The following is a 23,356-nucleotide window of genomic DNA, read 5'->3' on the forward strand; positions in this document are numbered from 1 at the left end:
GAATTAGGCACGGTTGTATATTCACTACACCAGTGGCAAGAGCCTAATCCATAGTCTATATTAAACTAAATCCAGATTTCATTCAGAATTTACCGGAGAAAGTTTAAGTTTCAGACCTGAGGGGTGACTGCCGGATCCTGAAGTACAGGCGTGTCTGACATCAGCGAAACACAGGCCTGCGGGAAAAGCAGAGACAAAAGGACGGCATGTGACTCCGCGTCTGTCGGGATGTGGCTGTTTCATTCAGCCTTTCTCAGACATGCAGCACCACCATCCATCCATCCATCCATCCATCCAACCATCCATCCCCAGCAGCATGTACATGTTACACACACACACAGGTTTGTAATTATATCCTTGTGGGGACTCTCCATTCATTTCTATGGGGAAAACTCTAATCACAGCATTACAACCTTAACCTTACCCTAAGTAACCAAACCAAATATAAGACTTTTGGCATTTTTAGTTTTTTGATTAGATTCACAGATTTTTTTTTATAAAATAGAGTTTCAAAACTGTTTGTCTAAGGACTACAAGAGGAAATGAAGGGCCTTGAAATGTTGGTTTAAATACATAAATCATGAAATAAAAATGTACAGTCTATCACAGACAAAATGTAATTTTTAAAATAATCATCAGTATCGTGTTCAGTAAGGTAGGCTAATATAGCCAAATGACATCACGGCTGCCCAGAACTTTTACGTTGCTTTTTCTCACCTCAAACAAAGAGCAGGTGGATGTACGTATATGGCAGCTACGATTACATCAGAGGGTGAGCATCACAGGCAACTGGTACAGTACATATAAATACTATTACAGTGGTACCTCAGTTCTCGAACTCATTAGAACCTGAATTTCTTAAAAGTCGAACCAAACAGTTCGAAAATTTTTTTCGAACAAATTAATTGGTTTTCTATTATTTCTTATGGGGAAAATTCTATCAGAACTCAAACTTTTTAGGATTCGAGCCCAAGTTCTAAACGGAAGTTCGAGTTTGAGGTACGACTGTATTGAGTAAAATATTGTTGTTGTTTTGTTTTCCCCTAGTGGCAGACTTCGGTACTTCAAGTATCTAGGTTAGGGTTGATGGTTAGTCTATTTTTCATTATAATGCTTTAATTAAAAGACATTAATGTGCATATAAAAAAACAGCAAAATTAACTTTTTAAAATGTCAATGTTACAGAGCTAATACATTGACATACCAAAAGAAAAACATTTCTAAAAATGCCTGTTACCTTCTATTAACCTTCATCCTTTTGTGCTTTCTGTTCCAATCTCTTAACATGTTAAACGGGTTGGTGCCGACCCGTGTCTTAAATCAGCCATAAAATACCCTCAGAACAATAATTTATCATCCAATTAGTTTCTTACCTCTTGGTTACCTTGTTATGCTTCCTTATCCATGAAAAGATTGGTTTTAATACTTTTGGTGAGGCTTTCTGGACCTTGCTTTTGACAGCATACCTCTTGTTTTGAATAAAAAATTATGGTAAAATAAACCTCAAGAGAATCATATAAATAAACTGAATTGGTCTCATCTTGCCTTACATATATCTTGCCTTGATTTTGTTTTAATTTGGTTTGTTTAAATAGAGATTCCTGACAAAATCAAAAAGCCTTGATGCTGTACACAAATCTATGTGGTGCTTTTATGCATTTTAAACTTAAAAACGGGACAGTGTTTACCCAAACACAATAGCAAGGTTAAGTTACGCATGCATAAAAAATTAAAATTATTAAACACAGATGTAGCACCTTAGCTTTGCAAGCTTTTGTATTCATGGAAGCTCAGGTCATATTGAACACCCCAAGAGACTGGTGACACACAGCTGCCTTGTTACTTAGGACTGGTTCATAGTAAAGGTTTTTTCGCTTTTATTAATATAAGGATTAGGAGGCTTATACATATAGCATTTTTGCATCATCTTTTTTTTAAGACTACAATGATAACATTTTATCTTACATCACAAGAGGGCAGCAAAAGCTTGCCAGAGCTTTTTTACGTTTAGCAATCATTGTCGCTAGGCTGCTTACTTTAAGCGACTTTGGGATTCTTTCTAAAATTACTTATAATTTCATTAAGGTGGTGCCGGCAGTTTCCATACTGATTTTTTATTTTATTTAGGTTTTTAGAGTTGCTGTACTGCCTCATTCCTCTTTTGATTCACACATTATGCATTAGTTTCCTTCATGGCTAGTTACTGCAGTTCTGACTAGCTCAGGTGATGTAAGAATTTACATCATTTTACATCTATTAATTAAAATTTTACTTTTGACCAGAATTTGATATTGAGCTTACATGACAATTCTTGTAATTGGGGCTGAAGGGGGTCCAGCTCACTGCTCACAAACTGTCGAAGGTGATTGAGTACGATCCTCTCCAAGCACTTCATCAGATGGGACATCCAGGCTACTGGCCTGAAGTGACTGGGCGCCCTGGGTTACGCAGTCTTGGGGACAGGAACCACACAGGAGGTCGTCCACATGGTGGGGACTCTCTCCAGACTGAGACTGAGGTTGGAAAGGTGGTTTTGGACAACTGGGCTCTGGTTGGTGAATCCTGATGACTTAGTGGGGGGCAGCATCAAGTCTGTTAAAAAACAGATTCAGTTTGTTGGCCCCCTCCCTGTCACCAGATTCTGGACCCCGTCCACTGACATTACCATGGCCTGCTTTTTTCCCCTGAAGATGCCCCTCCAGGTTCCTCCTGTAGGTGTCCTATCCCTTCCTGATTTCCCTCTTCAGCTCCCTCTGCACTCTCCTCCACTCTTCTTTGTCTCCAGATCTAGAAACCCTCTTCTAAAAGTGATGCAGCCTATTTGAAATGACCAACCTATTAATGCAGCATGATGAGTTTTCAGAGATCCAAAATAGAACATTTGCTCTTTGGTCTGATGTTATAATTTTTACCCTATTACCTTACAACATCATTACAATATCATAGCCATCAAAAAATTGCAATTTTTATATAAAGCCTGTAGTCTTGCAGAAATTAGCGCAGCTACACCTTGGGGAACAAAATTAGCTACTTGGAGAGATGGAACTATTCCTTTATTCCAAATACAATAATTTGATCCGGACTGCAGCTGGTCGCCCTCAGATGTTTCCCTCCAAGTAAAATACTCCAGCTGGTCAAAGTCCAGCACTGGTGATTCATCGCATTGTCCCGGAGGTGGCAGCTGAAACAAGGAAATCCAGGCCGTAGTCAGTATGGCGCTCATTTAATCCCTAGCACTGAAAAATGTCTTTCCACAGGAAGCAAATCAACATGGTAGCAAATGTTTGATGTGCTCTTTTTGGTGGTGTCTATAAATGGCAAATGATTTTGGAAATTCACTTCACAATAGTGTCACAATTCTGTTTGGGGAAATAAAAAATAGCTAGATGTTTTTGCATTACGCTACATGAACGGCTGAAAATTCAAAACCAATAAAGTTGTGGCAAAATTCATCTATCCTGGTTATTTATTGAGATGTGCATACACATTAGGCAGCAGATGCAGGCCCCCGCTCATATCCCTTAGCCCCATCCTCGTGAATTGTGGAAATATGCATAAACATCACCTACTATCCCTAACCCTATGAATCCTATGAACATATTGCAGTCTCCCAAATTTTTATAAATTAGATCCTTTATTTGCCATTTGCACAAGTACCTTAGAAGGCTTTTGCTCTCCATAAGACACGCAGACAGGGGAGAGCAAGCTTGGGGTGGGGAGGCATAGCATAGGGCCTTGCTCAAGGCTCCACAGACATCTGGCTGTTCTGGTAAAACCAGCAACCTTCCAGTCACGGCCCCTTCCATTCGTAACCCACTCAGCCACTCACTGCCCTCACAGTTACATAACTTGGTCTCTGCCCTGTTTTTTTCCCCCGACTGCATTGAAATATACATATTTCAATTATAGGATAAAAATTTTTGGGAGAGTCGATGGATAGGGCGGGCAGGGGTATTCCTCTCAGAGCTCCAGGAACCTAATGACATGCCCATTGCTCAAGATTTCCATAACACTCACGGGCACCTGCTCCGCAGCAGTTAGATCACAGACAAAGTCTGTTCAGCAGCAGTTACATCACAGAAATCTTCAAAGATGTTGCATAGATGAGCTTTTTGCCACATTGTGTCTCACATGTACAGGTGGTGATGTGTGAATCAAACTGATTATACTAAACAATGGTGCATGTTAATGATGCCCAAATCATTGACATGCACCATTCCTAGTTTAGATGTTGTGAGTAAGTTCATTGAAAATGCTATTAAAATATGAAATATTGACATTGGATAAGTTATATGTAATACAGTCACCATGCTAGTGAGGCTGCCGTGGTGTATCAGCGGGTTACAGTGTTGCCTTGCACCTTCCGGGCGGGTGGTTGGAATCCTGCCAACGATGTGCGTGTGGAGTTTGCATGTTCTCCCTGTGTCACATGAGTTACCAGCCAGTACTCAAATTTCCTGCTCATTAAATTGTGTGTGTGCGTGTGTGTGTGTGTGTGTGTGCATGTGTGTGTGTGTGTGTGTGTGTGTGGTGAGTGACAGCCTGTCATCCCAGTATGGAGTATCCCTGATCTGTGGCCTGCATTTCTTGGAATAGTCTCCAGGCCGCTGCCCCCAGCCCCCATGATCCTGGCCAGGATAAGCAGTTGGAAGATAGATGTGCTGGTCAGTGACAGAAAAGGGCCATTTTTTTTGTAATAATCACTAAATCAAGCCATTAATTACAAACAGAATAACTGCGCCAAAGGTTAACGCCCAATCAGCTTATCATACTTTTCCTGGCCTATCAAGTGCATATACTTCTAATTGTTGTATAAATCTAAATATTATATAAAATGTGTCTTTGGGCTTCTTAAAACTTGTGGCCACCATTTCAGCTGTGCAGCATCCCGAGAAACTGAAATGTGTCATTTCTTCCCAAGGTCGCTGGATGCATGCTTTCGCTGCAGTGTTTTGCTATCATCGCCGTACTTCTCTGCCTTCGGCAGCATTCGCAGGCTTCTCTTCTGTGACTCAGTCTGACACACAGACTCCTACCGGGGAGTGATGCAGGTACTGGCAGTGTCCGGGTGCCTCGTCGTGTTGACCGCTGTCACTGGGATGATCAGTGTCAGATACTCAGTCTTACCCCCCCAGTCTGCGCTGTTATAAAGGTTCATTGCCTTGAGGATTTGCATTTCCCTGACTTTCATGGAGTAATTTAAATCCCTGACTGAGGGACTGAATGACCTGAAATCAACAACTAGGAATCTGTCCCTTTTCTGATTGACAGCCGATTTGTGCAGATGCCGCTTTCCTATAGCAAAAGGCACTGAAGGCCTGGATGAAGGCAACCAAAACTTTTACATCTGTATGCCCATCGGTTGCAAAATTACATTGTATGATATTATCTTTTTTCGATAATATTTGCAGGGTAGGAGGTGAAGGCCAAAACTACGAATTCAGTAAAAATAATGTTATAATTGACCACTACAGGAAGTGACATCCTCCCTGGGTCACCCGGCTGTTAGCTCCGCTGTCTTTGCTTGTGAATAGAAGGTGAGGTACCACGTTAGCAAGTAGGCTGACTACTGGGCAGGGAAAGTGGAAGACGTTCCGAGGCCCAGACACTGGTCGGGGGGGGGTTCAAGGGCCTGATTATGTCTTTGTGCAGCCTGAGTGAACAAGGAGCTTAACACCGTACAACTCCAGAAAAGAAGTGTCCCGTTGATGAAGGTTGGATGACAGATGATGCGTTGCCTGTGGCTTTGGCAGATTTGGCAGACTTGCGCTTGATTTAGACATGTGTACGATTCCAGTTGAATGGCTGGCTGTATTTTCTTAACTGACAAAACATTCAGTACTTTCAAACAATGAATTAGACAGCTCAAAATGAATCATTGAAGCCTGTAGTCAGTAGCAAAGAAGCTAATAAGAAATTAGCTAAACTAAAAGAAATATACAGAGAATCAAAATATATGAAATTTCTTATTTTCGGTCATAGTGGTTTGTGGCTCAATGTCTGACGCAACAAGCACAAGTACAGGCTGTAAATCCCTCAGCCTTGTTTACAGAAAGCAGCCCAGGCAAAAACAGCTTTTGTGGTAGGAAAGAATGAACGGTATGGGTGAGTTCTCTCACCTTGTAGCCAGCATGTAATCGTCTAACATGTTACAGCATTTCACTTGTAATTGCTGACCTTTTAAATGACAGGCTCTCACTCTAACATATTTAGAGGATCTGAGGTGCTTTTGCCCATGGAGAAGCAATTATCCAAAGTCGTTTTTTTAACGATAGCTAACCACTGTCAAATATAGCCCCAATGAGAGCACGTATCTCTCTCGCTCTCTCTCTCTCTCTCTCTCGCTCTCTCTCTCTGATTCTGTCTTTCTGTATGCACACAGGCATGCACAACATATGTGGAAAATGTTGCCTAACCAGCCCCATCCATTAATAATGATCAAAGTCATTTGTCTAGCAGCAAGACCCAAAAAAATGTTCCTTGACATGGGTGTATTAATAGAATCGAGGTGTGTGCCCCTTAATGACCAGTCGGCATTCATGCCAGGCAAATGCTTAATAGTTAAACACTTAATGTCACCTTTTTGTGTCAAACCAAGGTAATCCTGCTGTGGAATTAATTACGCTTGTTTCACCACAGATGTCATCATGTAACACTCTCTTAAAGAGCTTAGACCTTTTACTAGCTAACAGATACAGCATCGGTATTTTCAAATAGCTTTAATCTATTAAGACTGTGGTTGGACCAAAAGCTGGCGTACATGAGTCCTCAAGAACAGGATTAAGATGTGTATTTTTAAAAAGTTACACCATATCCCAAGGGGACAGTCATTTTACATACAAACACTCAGGGGCCTCAGGACATCAATTCATCACTGAGGACAGGTTCAACTAGTGCCAGGAACACTGGCAGGCATGCTGAGCTGAAACTGTATACCACTGGTCTGTGCTCACACACGCTGTCTACACTCTGTAACCCATCTCCCCCACCAGAACTGTTTATTAACCTTTCTATATTAAGCAAGCGGCTTCCTCTCTTTAAACCCTTTCTACTCTCCATGCAACAGTTCTAGCTGGCAAACATTAAGCTCCCTGCTATTCCTAACCGACTTGAATCTATTTTTATGCTTTTGTTTCGAAAAGAAATTGTCTGTATCTTCAGTTCATTAGTGATTAGGTTGAGGAAAAAGAAGCAAGATGTAGTTAAAGGGAACAAGCCTAAAAATGATAAAAAATGATAAAAGTCAATATGATAAGTGGCCCTCGGAACTTCCAAAGCACCAACAAACAAATCAAAATCCCAAACCTAATAAAGTTTACTCTTTAGCTAATGACCTGGAATGCCATTAAACTCACAAGTTTAATTAGTTTATTAGCATTTCCACCTGTCTGTGACATTTCTAACAGACCTGCCTACTTGGGACAGGGACTTGGGGCCCTATTTTACTGTGCCGCAAAGCGCAAGGCAAAGTGGTTTTGCTAGTCTCGTAGCAGCGCATTGCTCATTTTCACGCCATGTGCACCTGCTTTCCGTGTCTCCCCAGGGCTCCTCCAGTGGTTGAGCTGCCTGGCCATGGCTGCGTCCTGATGTTGTCTGGCCAGCTTGTGCACAGTCCGTACATGCTCCCGTAGTCACCAGCGAGCTGAACACCAGTTCCAGTGGGGTCCACAGCTCACAGCTGAGGGTGGAGCAGGGTGCAGCCAGTGCTCTCCTGCACTACTGCACGATATGCCAACAGGACCAGGGGAAGGTAGGTGTCCCAATCATACAGGAGTTTGCCTATGCGGATCACCGGTTGTGCGACTAAGGTAGGGTGGAACCGCTGGACCAGCCTGTGGTCTTCGCAACTCCCAGCCGCCGGCAGACCTCACCAAATACCTGTGCCTCAAACTTCCGCCCCTGGCCTCTGTTTCAGCTCTTTAGGGGTCCCAAACCTGCAAAAGTACTCCTTGACCAGTTAAGTCGCTGTGGTGGTGGCATTCTGATATGCCTTGGGCCACTTTGTAAAATAGTCCATGGCCACGAGTATGTAGCTGTTCCTGACCTTGGTGTAGGGGATGGGGCCCAGAATGTCCACTCCCCACATGCTCCAGGGGAGCGCCCCCCCCCAGGTATGGCTGCAGGGGAGCCTGGGACTGCTGGCTAGGACCCTTTCCGAGCTGTGCATGTATCACAACAGTGCATGAAATGCTTGGTGTCCTGCAGCTTCCTGGGGCGATGCTGGACCTCGAAATCAAACTCCGCCAGCACATCCAACTAACAGGGGACGAGGGGTCCGTTCTCACCCAGAACTGCAGGCCACTGGGGTAGGGAGGGAACTGCTTACGTGCCTGCAGCATGGCTAGCAGTTCCCGTCGGGTCACACAGTAATAGTGCTCCTGCCTACTTAGCGTTTGGCTGAAATACAGAACCACTCGCTCCCCTCCGGCTGCTGCCTGTGAAAGCACAGCGCCAAGCCCCTCACCACTAGCAAGGATGACATAGCTCTGGGTACACTAGCATGGGAGCATCAGGAAGTGTAGCGCGGAGCTGGTTAAATGCCACAGCACAGACATCCAGCCACATGAAACCTCCTCTGTCTTCTCCAGGTCAATGACCACACCTTCCTCACTGACAACCCTTCCTATCAGATCATGGAGAGCACAGTTTTGAAATTCCAGAGTGCCCCAGTAAAGTCAATGACATGCGTGAGCAGACTGAGAAAGACAGCGCACAGGGTCCGGGGAATGTTAGCCAGGATGCACTCCATAAGCGTCTTGAAAATGGCTGGAGCATTGCACAGGCCGAACAGCATCGACTGAAGTGTCATAGTCCGAGGTCCAAGAAGCTGAATCACGTTGACCCGGCGTGTCATATCTTGGATTGTCTGCTCCACCTATTGTCAATTTGCCAGGGATAGTCTGCACGGATGTAGCTGGATGGGGGGGGCATCTCCTGTATTGATGTGGTCATGCACCTGGGATGTGGGATGGCACTCTTTGTCCCTGGCAGCGAAGATGTCCCAGAATGAGTCCAACAGAGCTTTCATCTCATCTCACTGCTCCAGCATCAGGTCCAGGCTGCTACACTGCCATAACTCCTGGACAGCTTGCACCATCTTGGGAGCTGCGATGTTACTGTGCTCCACAATCCGGGCAGGACATGGGGTTGTGTCACCAGTGATCTTCCTTCAGAAGCTTCTTCTTGCCCCCCACCGCTGTCCATGGCCGTCACTATCACACTGGTGGGCCGCCACGTTCATACTATGGTGGAGGGCTGCCCCCGGAACATTGATGGCAGCCCCGAGACGAACTAACAAGTTCAGCTCAATGATGCAGGGGTCAAAGATGTCGGCCAGTCAGACCTCCTGTGACACCATGTAGCCTGCTATTAGACCCCGTGTCCACCAGGGCTCGGCAGGGAGTTCCATCCACCAGGCAGTCTGGGTTGGACTGGTGTGCATTGCAGGTGGGGTCCCCCTCTCAGCAATAACATCCCCAGCCTTTTACTAGCGCGCTGTCGTAAATTCTCCAGTTTCTCTCTCATCTTCCCCTCTGACTGTCGGTGGCCGAACCGCCACTCCAGTACAGTAATCAGGGCCCCACAGTCTCCGTTTCTTCTGGAGAGAGGCTTAGAAGAGCCTTCAGCGCCACCCCTTCCAGTGACATGGCCAAGCGACCCGCCATTTCCCCAGGGGGCCAGGATCTGAGCCATGCTGCTAGCCGGACCTGAGTCAGGTAGGGCTCCAAGTGCGCCTTTCTGTCATAGTGGGACAACTTCGGGGGGGTCTTGACCTCGACCAGGTGCATCCCCGTTCCACGCTGCTGCCGCTTGGGTAGGCGTGGGGCGCTAGTGCCATGCGCTAGATTGCTTTGGGAAGGCAAAGCTCTCAGTTCCCGGAGCTTCCCTCTGGTTGCCCCTTATGTCTTGTGTTCTTCGGAGCTTTTCTTGTTCCATCTTGAGCTCCTCGATGATTGCCCCTTGTTCTGACACCACTGTAGTGAACTGACCGAGCATGGTACAGTATCAGAGGGCATAGTAAGAGCCAAGAGGCAATAGGATTGAACCACAAGGGGGTCCAGCGCTATGTTTAGAAAAATACTATTTTGCAGTTCATTAATTGCGACATGACATTTCCAAAGTAATCGTGTTAAATTATTGTGACCTCGATATCGACTAAAATAATCATGATTATGATTTGTGCCATAATCAAGTAGCCCTTATGCCAATCTTCTTGAAAATTTTAGCCTATTCCGGATACAGTGACTGCTCGCATAATGCGTAGCTATCATGTGCATCTTTTCAGCTCTACAGAGATTCTAATTTGCATTTGATAATAATTCAGTGTCCCTGTAACAATAAGATTTTGGGTTTAAAATCAAATTCTGGGATAGTGTTCGTTTCCCGTTTCTGTGGAAGTTAGGAAGGAAAAGATAAGTACGGCGACACCTAAAGTCAAACTGCTATGTAATGACCCATTACATTAAGCGATGAATTTTCAGTAGCAGCACCTTCATTTATTTTAATGACTCTGCTTTTATGTTTCGATTTCGAGATTCCACACCAAAGGTCAGGCCAAGAAAAAAAAAGTTTTAGCTCAAGGTGCTAATCCAGGCAACAGCTGGGCCTCAACATTCTGTAGTAATGATGTTTTGTAAACTAGATCCGGATTTAGGTGCCAGAGTAGTGCTAGTCTAAGGATCACCCCGTGCGGCTCTGTAATTCCATGCCCAGACTGAACTCGTGGCTTGCAAGGCGAGATGAATGCAAAAGGGGTGAAATGTGTCACAAGCCAATGTCAACGATGGAGGCTGGCATGCAGAATGGACACCAAGTCACTCCTGTGTGTAACCATGATACCAATTGCTGGCTGTCAGCTATTTCAGGCTGTACCCCTCAGTGTCTGGAAATTTATTTTGCTTTCGTGTTTCTAATTAGACTTAGTGAGATACAACTTGAGGTTCGCACTGCAAAGTTTTGCTGGAGTCCTAAACGAAAAGACTGGCTTGCAGGATGTGTCCCATGGCGGGAACATTACGAGATGTGACAGGCTTCTGTTTAATGTTGCAGCGTTAAGCATCCTTAGTGGTGAGTGACAGAAAGAAGCATGTGTTCGAATATTGTCATTACGGTAAATACTAACTGAAATTTCATGTCGTTTTGCTGTATCTTTGTAATTGTGTATTTCAGATTTATAATCATAATTCATATTATAGGAATACAAGACAATAAATGTTTGTATGTAGACAATGTAACAGTATAATTGAGCTTCTACTTGGTTTGGGGAAATCAGTAAATATTTCAAGGTATATAATGTGAACAATCTTATAGTAAAGACATGTAGAGAGGATTTAATGTCAGTCCTTGAGGTTAGTAGACCTACCTCTTCACAAGAGGCCTGCATGAAGATAGCAGGCCACAAAAACACCCATTGCTTGTCTACTGGGCACCTCCAACAGGAATGCAGTCATAAGCGATGTCAGCAAAGACAGAGGAGCTGCCTGCCACAGTGATACATCTCAGACTGGCTCATTCAGAGCCCGAATAGGGGAGAACATGCCCCATCTCTTCCCATAATTTGCAATAAATCCCAGCTGAGATCTCAGAGTCCATTTTGTTCCCAGAAAAGGTTTCAGTGTGAAAGCCTAGAAGGAGGCATCGCTCCCATAGTTACCTAACTGATCTGGAGCTAAAGGACACAACATCTATCTGCACATCTGCTTTGGTATCTGCTGCTTCTCCATGAAGGATAACTACCTGAAATTTTTTAAAAATAAACCAGAGCATCATTGCTTACACCTCGACACATTGTCAGATACTAAAAATACCAAGTTTACTCAATCTCTGTGCAAAAGCATTTATAATATAATATGTAGATATGGGATTAGATATCTCCATAGTGTCCAGGGATCTCGTTTTATAGTATTACCAGCCATACTGCTGGACAGCAGCTGTGCACGGGAGTGTTTGAGGATGCAGAGGGATGCTGGGTGCTGTTCCCAGTCAGTGGTGGGGCGGCGCCATGCTGAGGCAGAGATGCCTGGGCCATATAAAGCAGAGCCCATGCCCTCGGCTGAAGCCAGACCCCAGTGGTAGCGGTGGCAGAGCAGAGACTCAGGTGACACTCCATGTGTGGGACTGCCGCTCATACGGCGGGACAGCAGGACAGCGGGACAGCTGCAGCTCGACTCGGAGAGAGGCCCGGGGGAGACGCAAGCAGAGGGTACCTGCTCTTAGTTAATACATGCCTGCACGCTTTAGGAGAAAGAGTGTGTTTGTGTATGTGTGTGTGAGTGTGTGTCTGTATGGATGAGATGGTTAAAGGGACAACAAATATTCACCATGACGTCAAAGATCATTCTTCTTTTTTTCCTTCTTTCTGATAACGTGAATGTATTTTATAAAACATACACAGATATACACTCATTTTAGTATTTCATTTCAGTATTATGGTTATAAATATGTAAAATTAAGATTTTTGTGAATTCTCTTACAGTATTGTTACATTTAAAATCGGTTCTTAATTTTTAAATACCCTAAAGATTATTACACTTCTCTCTGTATTTATATTTACTCTTCTATACATTGCAGCATCACCATCAGATTTAAGACAAACAATAGACAATTGTAATCCCTGAAAAGTATCGGGACATTTACTTAAAAGGATACAGATTAAGTGTGTTTGTCGCTGTATGACTGAAGCAGTGTTTATTTAAAATGTACCATTCCCAACATCCCTATACTGAATTAGAGGTTGAGTGATAAATGCAAGAGTATTTTGGGAGACTATTTTGTAATACTTTGTTTAAAGGGTAACCACGTTTGTAGCTATGATATGACTTGAGGATTTTTCCAAAATTTTACAAAATTACCATATTCTTCGTTTTCCTTAAGCGTACGTAAATGTTCATACTGAATGAATATTGTGAAACTTGTAATAGACAGCTTAACATAGATAGATAACAGATACATCTATTGTAGTATATCCAAATACTTGCAATGCAAGTGGAAATTCAAATTATCCAAAAAGGACAGATTATTTACACAGTCAAAGTTTTAAACAGGAGCATTAGTAGCGATTTATGAAAGGGGGTCTAAGCCTTTACTATTAAGTTATTAAGGAAACTGAATAAGAGCACAATATTTAAACTCAATTACATGACATTTATTGGTGCGGCTAAAGAATATTTTAGGTTGGTTAGAGCCGCCCCGAAAGCCGCCCTAGCAGTGCCCTTCATTTGAAAGGTGAACTATGCATTATTTATTGTGATCAGTCACAAGAATTGTGCAAACCTTTTAAAATTATGGATGTTCAGAACGAACTTTGTATCGCCAGGCGTTCGATATAAATATGTTCAGTGTTGACAAGTAAGATAAAAAGCATCTCTAAGTTCAAAATTAAATACATGCTAAAGACCAGGTATTTACCTAGTTTAATAATATGTTTATTTGTTGAACTTCATACATTTTCTGATATAGTTCATTAAATTTCCAGGTAACACCATGTAGCACCATGTAGCTACATCTTAGAACTGCTTGTTAAAAGCGATCTCAAATTAGTAAACGAACAAGACCGACAACTTGCTGGTATTTTGTTTATGTTACTGTGTTTATGCTTTCCATGGAAAATTCCCCCCGATCTAACTCCTGACTCTCTCCAGAATCAGCTATGGCAGATGGCAGCCATATTGACGAACTGATGGAGCTGACAGCCCAGAGCTTAAGCCACCTTGAGATCAGTGAGCATTTCAACATCATCAAAGAAATTGGCCGTGGAAAATATGGCAAAGTGTTGCTGGTTACTCATCGCTGCAAAGGTGTGTCTGTGAAAGATGCCTGTGAAAGATTTGTTCATGTTTCATACTCATGGCAGGGATGTATCTAAATATGCACCCATCCATCAATCCGTCTTATCAGTGACATATATTTAAGAATGTATGTTTATTTGTTTTTAAATAAAAGAAATTGAATCTAAAATCTTACCTGAGCTTACCTGACCAATACTAGTAACTGCAATATTATAGTACTAGTTGCAAAATGTTGCTAACTACTAATTGTATAACCCTTACTCATTACAAAATCTTTCCTTGTGACAAGTTGCCGGCATGCACGTATTTTCTATAATATGTGTGACTGTTGATTTGATCGTCTCTTTTTTCCTGTTGCTCTGTAGGTACCCCAATGGCCCTGAAAGTCATGCCAAAGACCTCTACCAAGCTGCAAGGCTTTCTGCGAGAATACTGCATCTCACTGCAGCTGTCCTGCCACCCCTGCATCGTAGGGCTCTTTGGAATCGCCTTCCAGTCTGCAGAGCACTATGGATTTGCACAAGAGTTGGTGATAGGGAGGGACCTGTTTGCTGTGATTCAACCGCGGGTGAGTGAAGGACTAGTCACAGTGGGACATAGCCTGTATTTTGTGTGTCATGTTCTATTTTTGCATCAAACGTTTAGGGCCTTAAATTTTGATGGAACTCCACAAAAGCTTCCAATTCTTTGCTATGGTGATTTACACGCCTTCACTATGGTGATTTACACACCACTTTACATATTAGAATTTTTTGGTGGTGTCAGTTTCAGTTCAAGTTGTAATTTCAGAGATAAAATCTTTTGAGATCTGTGACTAAGCAGCCTTGAAATCTAAATAAGTAATTAAAGGCATACTCAGATCATTTTACAGGAAAGTATCTTGTTCCACATTCACACTTTAAATATCAAAGCAATAATGCAGTTATTGCAGTTTTGGTGTCTGGTTTACTTTGGGATGAAGCAGAACATATTCCACATCACCATGTTCTGTTACTTCCTTGGAGAATAGGGTCTGCTATTCCAAGTTGCAAGAACGATAAAGTGATGAATTAAATTCAGATTCTGCCTGAATGGGTCACACTGCAGAATTCAGAGTCATCACTATTTGCTTGTCACATGGTGCACTTTCTTCATGCTGATAGGTGGGCATCCCAGAGGGGGCCGTGAAGCGCTGTGTGCTGCAGGTAGCCAGTGCGCTGGAGTTCATCCACGAGCACGGCCTGGTGCACCGTGACATCAAGCCCGAGAACATCCTGCTGTCGGATCGCCACTGCTGCCGGGTCAAGCTGGCCGACTTCGGTCTATCCCAGAAGAGGGGAACACTGATCCGCTTCATCTCAGGCACCTTACCCTACATGGCCCCGGAGCTGTGTGCGATGACCTTGGAAGCTGGGCAGAAGGCTCCCAGAGCTGCCCCGCTGAGTGTAGAGCCAAGCCTCGACACCTGGGCCTTTGGTGTGCTCATCTTCTGTATCCTCACAGGCTTTTTTCCATGGGAGCACTGCACCGCATCTGACGACTTTTACCAGGAGTTCGCCGATTGGTGCCAAGAACCCGCCGGGGCTGCATTACCATCTCAATGGAAAAGATTCACACCAACCTCAATGGAAATGTTCAGCAGGCTGCTGGCGCTAGATGCTAAGACAAGGTGTAAGGTGACTGAGGTGAGAGCCTATTTGAATGCAGACTGGGTGAGGACAGTACCCCCTGATGGACAGACAGTAGATCATACCATGATCAAGGCTAGGTCGACCCTCAATGTGTCCAGGAGCAGCCCAGTAACGGTAGAGGTGGAATAAAGAATCTCGATAACTAATTATTTGGTAATTAAGCTTAATTATTAGTTTTTAGTTTATTAATAAAAGAAGTTCATACATCAAAGTATATTTAAAAAATAATGTATAGTTCTTAATACCACTGGCTTGCTGTTTAGAGAGCGTATTGCAATTTAGAAATGATATTTTTGTTATCTTCAACATACATCAGCCATAGCATCAAAACCACAAGCCTCATTGTGTACGTCCCTCATCATGCCACCAAAACAGCTCTGACCCATCGAGGCATGGACTCCACAAGACCTCTGATGGTATCTGACACCAAGACATTATCAGCAGATCTGTTAAATCCTATAAGTTCCTAGGTGAAGCCTCCATGGATCAAATTTGTTTTTTCAGCACATTCCACAGATGCTCGATCAAATTGAGATGTGGGGCACTTGGAGGCTAAGTCAACACCTTGAACTTTTTTTTCCTCAAACCATTCATGAAAAATTTTTGCAGTGCGACAGGGCAGATTATACTACTGAAAGAGGCCACTGCAGTCGGGGAATGCAGTTGTCATGTACTTGGTCTGCAACAATGATTAGGTAGGTGGCATCCAAATGAATGTCAGGATCCAAGATTTTCCAACAAAACAAGACCTCCGGCTTGCCTTCTTCCCATAGTGCCTCCTGGTGCCGTCGCTTCCCTAGGTACAGTAAATGATGTACACACACTCAGCTGTCCACCTGATGTAACAGAAAATGTGACTCATCAGACCAGGCCACCTTCTTCCAGTGCTCCATGGTCCAGCTCTGATGTTCACATGCCCAGCAGGCAAGCTGCGATGCACTGTGTGATCTGACATCTTTCTATCATAGCCAGCTTCTCAGAAAATTGTGCTATAGTGGTTCTCCTGTGGACTGGGAGCCAACAGGCTAGTCTTTGCTCCCTACACGCATCAATGAGCCTTGGGTGCCCATGGTATTACTACTGGTTCACCAGTTGGCCTTCCTTGGTACATGTTTGGTAGGTACTAACCACTGTATACCAGGAACACCACACAAGACCTGCAGTTTCGGCGATGCGCTGACCCAGCCGTCTAGCCGTCACAATTTGACCCTTGTCAAATTCACTCAGATTCTCACACTTGCCCATTTTTCCTGCTTCCAACATATCAGGTTCAAAAACTGACTGTTTACTTTCCCAGTATATAATGGCTCCCTTGACAAGTATCATTTTAACCAGATATTCAATGTTATTCACTTCACCTGTCAGTGGTTTTAATGTTACGGCTGATCAGTGCAAAACATTTTGTTTAATAATACTCATTGTAACAATTGTAGCATTGTCAATAAAAATGGCTTAAGAAACTTAAACTGAATGCTTTTTTTTTACAACGGTAAATGCAACTGGATAAAATACAAGATGCATGTCAACAACTGAAGAGTATTTGTTGCATGATGAGAGCATGTCTGTGGTTTTCTCTATAATTTGGTGCGATTCATTCATCTCATCACCATCTTAAATGGGCGGAGCTGTCACGATTGCGTGGTGTGGGTGGTGCTTTCCTGTCACTGAGGAACAGCAAGGGTGGCACCACCAATCAATTAACGAATGATTATCCCCATCCAGGGACGCCAAGTGGCTGCCAAGCTGTTTAGCTCAAGCTGTGATTCAGCAGTTCGTGCTGCTGTAGAATTTACCTCTCCTTGTGTTTGAAACCTCTTGGCTGTAGCTTTGTTGGCTTTCTCCATAATATGGCTTTGGAATAGCCCTAACCCCCATTCTGACTGATTCTTCCGCCTTGCTCTTGAGAGTGGACCAAAGACCAATGCGACCGAAGGCCCGGAGCAGATTTATATCAATCTGGTAAATGGTCTGGAGGCGGCTGAGTCCAGATGTTGATCTGTGGTGGGTGTCCATGTGACAAGAGCACAAATGACCTCAATGGGTAAATGTGTCAGTTCACAGTCGACCACCAGGGCAGAGATCAGATTTCCTTGTTTGCAGCCACCTCCGCAGCGTGTCTGATTGCGGTGGCCTTTCTCCCGCCCAGGGTTCAGCACTCTCTACCGACACCCGTTTCAGCCTCAGATAATCTCCTGGCAGCTGGTCCTCTTTGATGGATGCTGGCTTTTGTGTTGGCCGTGCCTCAGCAGGGCCGTTTCTGGATCAGTATTGGGTGTGACAGCGGAACAGCGGCAGTTTGGCCAGGGGCCTGGACTGACTCATCCTGCTGCTTTGCATTGTATTTAACCAGCTAATCCAGCCAAGGTTTACCCAACACAGTGGCTAAGGAAACCACTGTTGTGATTTTTCTTTACCCTGCTTCATCCTGGTGCTCATTCTGCCCATGCCTGCCCATTTTGTGCTTCGCAGCATTCCGCCATTCTCACACAGGCCCAGTCTTAAGGCATCATAGCGATATCAGGTTAGCTTAACTTCATTTTCATCAGCCAAAAGCCAAAAATAATCTTCAAGTATGTCACGCTGATTGTACCCCCCCAATAAATTGTGAATACACACACGCGGGCATTTATTCAGACTGTCAATAACGTAAGATTTCCTGACCATTACTGGAGGTTTTCGTATTGCTAGTATAAAATTAGATGCTCACTACATTTGAATCTTTCCCTTTTAGTGTAATTACAAATGTTACAATGTTACAGAAAGTTTTGATATGTAGTAGCACAGTGTCCTTAATATCTTGCATATTAATATGTAATATTTCCTCATGTTTTATTACAGTTGTCATAGATGATGTTTTCTTCACTGGAAAAAGGAAAACTTTACACATGACCACTATTTCACAGTAGTACTTCAGCAGATTCTCAAACCGTGAGACGACTGGTATCACCTTACACTTACCACCGAGTAACTGTATCAATGATTGCATGAATGAAAGCCTATCCTCTATGTCAGTTTTTTACTATGTCTTGCCTCAATTGAACCCTTTCTAAATGTCACCTATTCTGTCCTTCTAGGATTATTTCCGAGCAAAAAGGAAATGGCTCTTAGTGGAAGTGTTGTTTGTGTCAGTCAGCTGTGGGCATGTTTTAACGTTTGTGAATGCGGGTTTGCACTGTGCTTTAAATTTGCGGACTTTAAAGAATTGCTGCTCGCGCTTGTGTGGTCACATATTGTCCTCATAAATCATACTGAGGAGAGCGCTCGCTTCAGCACAGGGCGGGTGCGAGTCAGGGCTTAGAGCTGCCATCCACCACACACGCAGAACCATAATCCTCTTAAACCTGGAGCATCCATCGATGGCCGTGTCGCGGGACGGTTTGAGATCAAATGTTAGGAAGGCGGCCAAGCGGAGCGGAGTATAGACAATCTTGGCTTAAATGTCCCTTTATCTTTACATCTCGGGAAAGTGCAAGAGCAGGCAAACTCCTAGAACATTTCCGTTTCTTGTAGCGTGATCTTTTTCTTCCGTCTGCCTTTTTAAGAGTCCGGCCGTTGCGTAAGTGTGACAGGATGGTGAAAGGTAGAGGTGCGTGTCTCACGGCATCTGTGACGGTTCAGACGGCTCTGTCCTCCTGCCGTATGCCGCTTTGAACAAAAGCATCTGCTAAATGTAAATAAATAAAAATGATGGAGGGGATCTCACAAGCTAACTGAGCTGCCTGTCCTTTTTATCGAGTCATTAATCTGTCAGAGTGTAATGCAAATGAGAGATTCTCCCGATCATTCAAACCCAAGCTATGCCAGGGATAATCTTCACAGGGCACAACCTGCAATAAACTCAGCTGATAAACAAGCACCTTGTTTGAATCCCTTCATTTTTTTTTGAGGTTAACGATGAAAGATGAGAATGTGTGTCTGATTCGAGCTCCTGAGTGGTTATTTAATCCGTGTCATTTATTTGGCAAATATTTCAGCTCAGTAAATAAGCAGGCATTTTCATACATGGTTCTGGTAAATATTATGCACAGATCATGGGGCCCAGAATTCCAACCAGCTTCTGAATTACTAGGAATAGGGAATTCTTCAGTATTTCTGTAAGATGCTTTTAATGATCTAGGTTTCCTTTATTTAAATTGTTACTAAAATACCTCATGGTCTGGATTTATGAGGATTCATCTTATGTTTTCCCTGCCAATTTACAGCCAGTGCACATGCTTAGGGTTTGAAAGAGCTTTCGGAATGCAAAGCCATCTGTGGTGACAATGTCAGAAGGATTAAGATGAAAGTGACCAGTTTTATAAAAGTGCAACAGAACATGCAATCAAAACTGGTACAAATTGGAAGGAATTCACTGAAGCAACAGTGTCTGCCTTACTGGCAAGATGGAGAATGGTGGAGGTTCAAACCAACTATCTACCCAACCATCTTCCAAATGCTTAGTCTGATAAGGGTCACAGGGAGCCTGGAGTCTCTCCCAAGCAGCATAAGGCAGGTGTAAATCCTCAACTGGATCCCAATTTGTCACGGGGCATGCACACTCTCATTGTGTGCAATTTAGAGATGCCTATTAGCATAAATGTAGAAGGAATGACATACGACAGAGAGGGAACATGCAAATGGCCTTTAGCCTAAATGCAGAAGGATGGTCACGTGACACAGAGTGAACATGGAAATCCCCCTCCTCCGACCCCCACACATGCAGCGTGGAGACAGCAAATGGACTCCCAACCCTGGAGATGAGGCATTCAGTCACCAGGCTGCCCTTGATCAAATCACCTTTAACTTAATAAGTAACTGCATCAAGACCAGTATCATACTGAGTAAATTATGTAAAACTTTGAATAAAAGCCTTCATAGAAAAGATGCTAAACCAAGTCAGAGGAAATTACTTTACTCTGAACGATGAAGTTTACCTGGATTTTACTCTTTATCTGATGAAGGAACATGCTGCATGAAATTAAACATCTGCTTATCTTCACTGCCAAATCTCTGTTTTTGGACCGACCTGCAACAAAACGTACCAGTAGGTTAGATATGTTCAGATTGCTTCTATTCTACTTTTTTAGGCTTATGTTAGGGCTCATACTCTGCGCCCTCCTGGTCCTGCCCAGCAGTTCCCTCAGCGCCCTCCAATCCCATTTGCCCCTTGGTGCCATCTTGCTCCTGCCAAGCACTCTTCTTGGCACCCTCCTGCCTAGCAGTTCCCACGGCGCCCTCCTACTCCTGCCCAGCAGTTCCCTCGCTGCACTGCTGCTCTTGCCCTGTAGTTCCCTTGGTGCCCTCCAATCCCATTGGCCCCTTGGCACCACGCTGCTCCTGCTAAGCACTCTTCTTGGCACTCTCCTGCCCAGCAGTTCCCATGGCGCCCTCCTACTCCTGCCTAGCAGTTCCCTCGCTGCACTGCTGCTCCTGCCCTGCAGTTCCCTTGGCACCCTCCAACCCAGCTGGCCCCTTGGCTCCCTCCTGTCCTGCTGTCCTCTCAGAGCCCTCCTGCCCTGCAGTTCCCTGAATTTGGTCCCCTTGGTCCCCTGCCCTGTTCACTCCGGCCATGCTTACCTAAACATACTTGCACGCCTGATCCTGATGTGCTGCATCTAGTGCTTGTTACCTCTCATTTGTCCTTGATTTAAGTACCTGTTTGTCTTGTTAGTGCCAGTGCGGTTATTGACGTCGAACCCTTGTGTTGCCTGTGCCCTTCCTAGCTCCACTCCTCCTGCTTTGATCTTGTTTATTTCCCGCTTATGTTCTTTAAATTCAATAAACCCTCTTTCTGTTTCTTCACAACGCCTGACCTCAGGTCATTCGCTCCTCCAGCCCTGACACACCATTTCATTTTGGGGAATTGAGTACTTCCACTATGTACTGGGGGGCATCAGCTTTTTTTCATAAAACTGTATATATTTTGTTCATTAACATACATGTAGTCTGATACCAGAGGTACTTTTTTGAACAGGCTTACTCAGGCTGAAGCCGGGGACTCAGCTAAACGGGGGCCTTAACCAACCCTGTGGTTTAACCCCCCCAATATCTATATCATCTTAGAAAATAGTATCTGTTGCTTCTTTTGTTGGAAGAATAGTAATTAATCTTTAATCATTTCTAAGAGAATGAGTCATGTTGCCCCATCTCAAGCCTCTTATTCACGTCAGCTATAATATCCACCATCATAGTGCCACATAGGAAAACACTTATTAATGAGATTATAAGAAAAGGCTAAGCGCTAAAGTGACGCATTATTTAAATGGCTTGTAGCTGCATATATCTAACTCCACACCCGCTGTCTATGTGTAGCGCGTTGTCAGTCTATACACAGGAAACTGCAATACCGACAATGAGATGTTCTTTACTTACTGTTCAGGCACAGTCAGTGTCTTCTTGGCTTCCAGGATCTATCATTGCAAGTTCCAATTTCCCCCCATCCTCGTACCTAGTTGGTCTAAGGCAGTGTTTCCCTCCCAGGACATTCTGGAGGGGGGGGGGGAGACCAGGCTGGGGAATATCGGTCTAAGGAATTTCATCTGGAAACCTATAACTGGCCTCACTCGATGGGTTTGGCTTTCACTGCCTTATATAAAGTGCAAACACATTATTCCACTGAAAATGTAATCAAAAAAAGAACTTCAAATGATGCTGATGTTTTCAACTTAGAGTCCCTAGAAGGTTATTGTTGTGTAATTTCTGGTTTTATGCTATATGTTCATAATACAAGTCATGTTTGTCCAGATTTTGTTTACCCCTTGATTTTTTGAGAACCACAAGATCTTAAAATGAAATGGCAATAAAGGGCATGGATTAGAGCAATGGTGTAGAAATGAGATGGTCTGAATGAGGAAATGAGCTCAAAGCACAGGAGCAGTATAACCCCAAAGGCTGGTGTCCTGCTATTTCCCAGCTGTCCTGAGCCAAGGCGAGAACATTAACTGATTATGTCATTTGTTGCCCTTTTACATTACATCACCCTTCTAGGTCCCATTGTGCATTCAGACAAACAGATGCCACATATGCTGAGACCAACCCAATGTCAGGACATTGCGGGGTAGTTGGCAGGAACTTCGACAGATGCAATCAACTGATTCAATTGGAAAATTCACACAACGGAAACCTTCAATGAGCCAAGAGCTCCACCTTACAGCACCCCAAAGGTTTGTGGTGATGCAAGAGAGTAATGGAAGCTTGCATAAAGTCCCCCCCCCCCCCCCCCCCCGCCCCATTCCTAAGAGGCAATACGACAGAATGTCAGGTATGGGATGACATAGCTGAGGTTTCTAACTTCATTCCAAAACCTACACACTGTTTACAAATTCCTTTTTTGTACAGTGCATGACTTTTTACTTTTTTGGGGTGAGAGAAATGACAGCAGTCCCTTTAAATGTTTTGTTTTCTATTTTAATGTTAAAAAGTTTAATAGCAAGAAAGTGAATTTACAGTTGCAACCACCTTTCTCCGGCCCCAGCGCTCCCAGGCCCCAACGTTCCCAGGCCCCAATGTTCCCAGGCCCCAATGTTCCCAGGCCCCAACGTTCCCAGGCCCCAACGTTCCCAGGCCCCAATGTTCCCAGGCCCTGCCGCTCCCAGGCCCCAATGTTCCCAGGCCCCAATGTTCCCAGGCCCCAATGTTCCCAGGCCCTGCCGCTCCCAGGCCCCAACGTTCCCAGGCCCCAATGTTCCCAGGCCCCAATGTTCCCAGGCCCTGCCGCTCCCAGGCCCCAATGTTCCCAGGCCCCAATGTTCCCAGGCCCCAACGTTCCCAGGCCCCAATGTTCCCAGGCCCCAATGTTCCCAGGCCCCAATGTTCCCAGGCCCTGCCGCTCCCAGGCCCCAACGTTCCCAGGCCCCAATGTTCCCAGGCCCTGCCGCTCCCAGGCCCCAACGTTCCAAGGCCCCAACGTTCCCAGGCCCC

At 44.3% G+C, this 23,356-nt stretch overlaps 1 protein-coding gene across 1 annotated transcript; it reads left to right on the forward strand.

Annotated features, from left to right (window-relative positions):
* Positions 1 to 11,972: 11,972 nt before the first annotated feature.
* Positions 11,973 to 16,923, forward strand: si:dkey-8e10.3 (serine/threonine-protein kinase SBK1). Its single transcript, XM_049018473.1, has 4 exons — positions 11,973 to 12,202; positions 13,641 to 13,796; positions 14,153 to 14,355; positions 14,930 to 16,923. Exons 2-4 carry the CDS (start codon positions 13,649 to 13,651, stop codon positions 15,584 to 15,586), a joined length of 1,008 nt encoding a protein of 335 aa, XP_048874430.1. The 5' UTR covers positions 11,973 to 12,202; positions 13,641 to 13,648; the 3' UTR covers positions 15,587 to 16,923.
* The last annotated feature ends 6,433 nt before the right edge of the window (positions 16,924 to 23,356 follow it).

The sequence above is a fragment of the Brienomyrus brachyistius genome, chromosome 6, assembly GCF_023856365.1.
Source record: "Brienomyrus brachyistius isolate T26 chromosome 6, BBRACH_0.4, whole genome shotgun sequence".
Taxonomy (NCBI): domain Eukaryota; kingdom Metazoa; phylum Chordata; class Actinopteri; order Osteoglossiformes; family Mormyridae; genus Brienomyrus; species Brienomyrus brachyistius.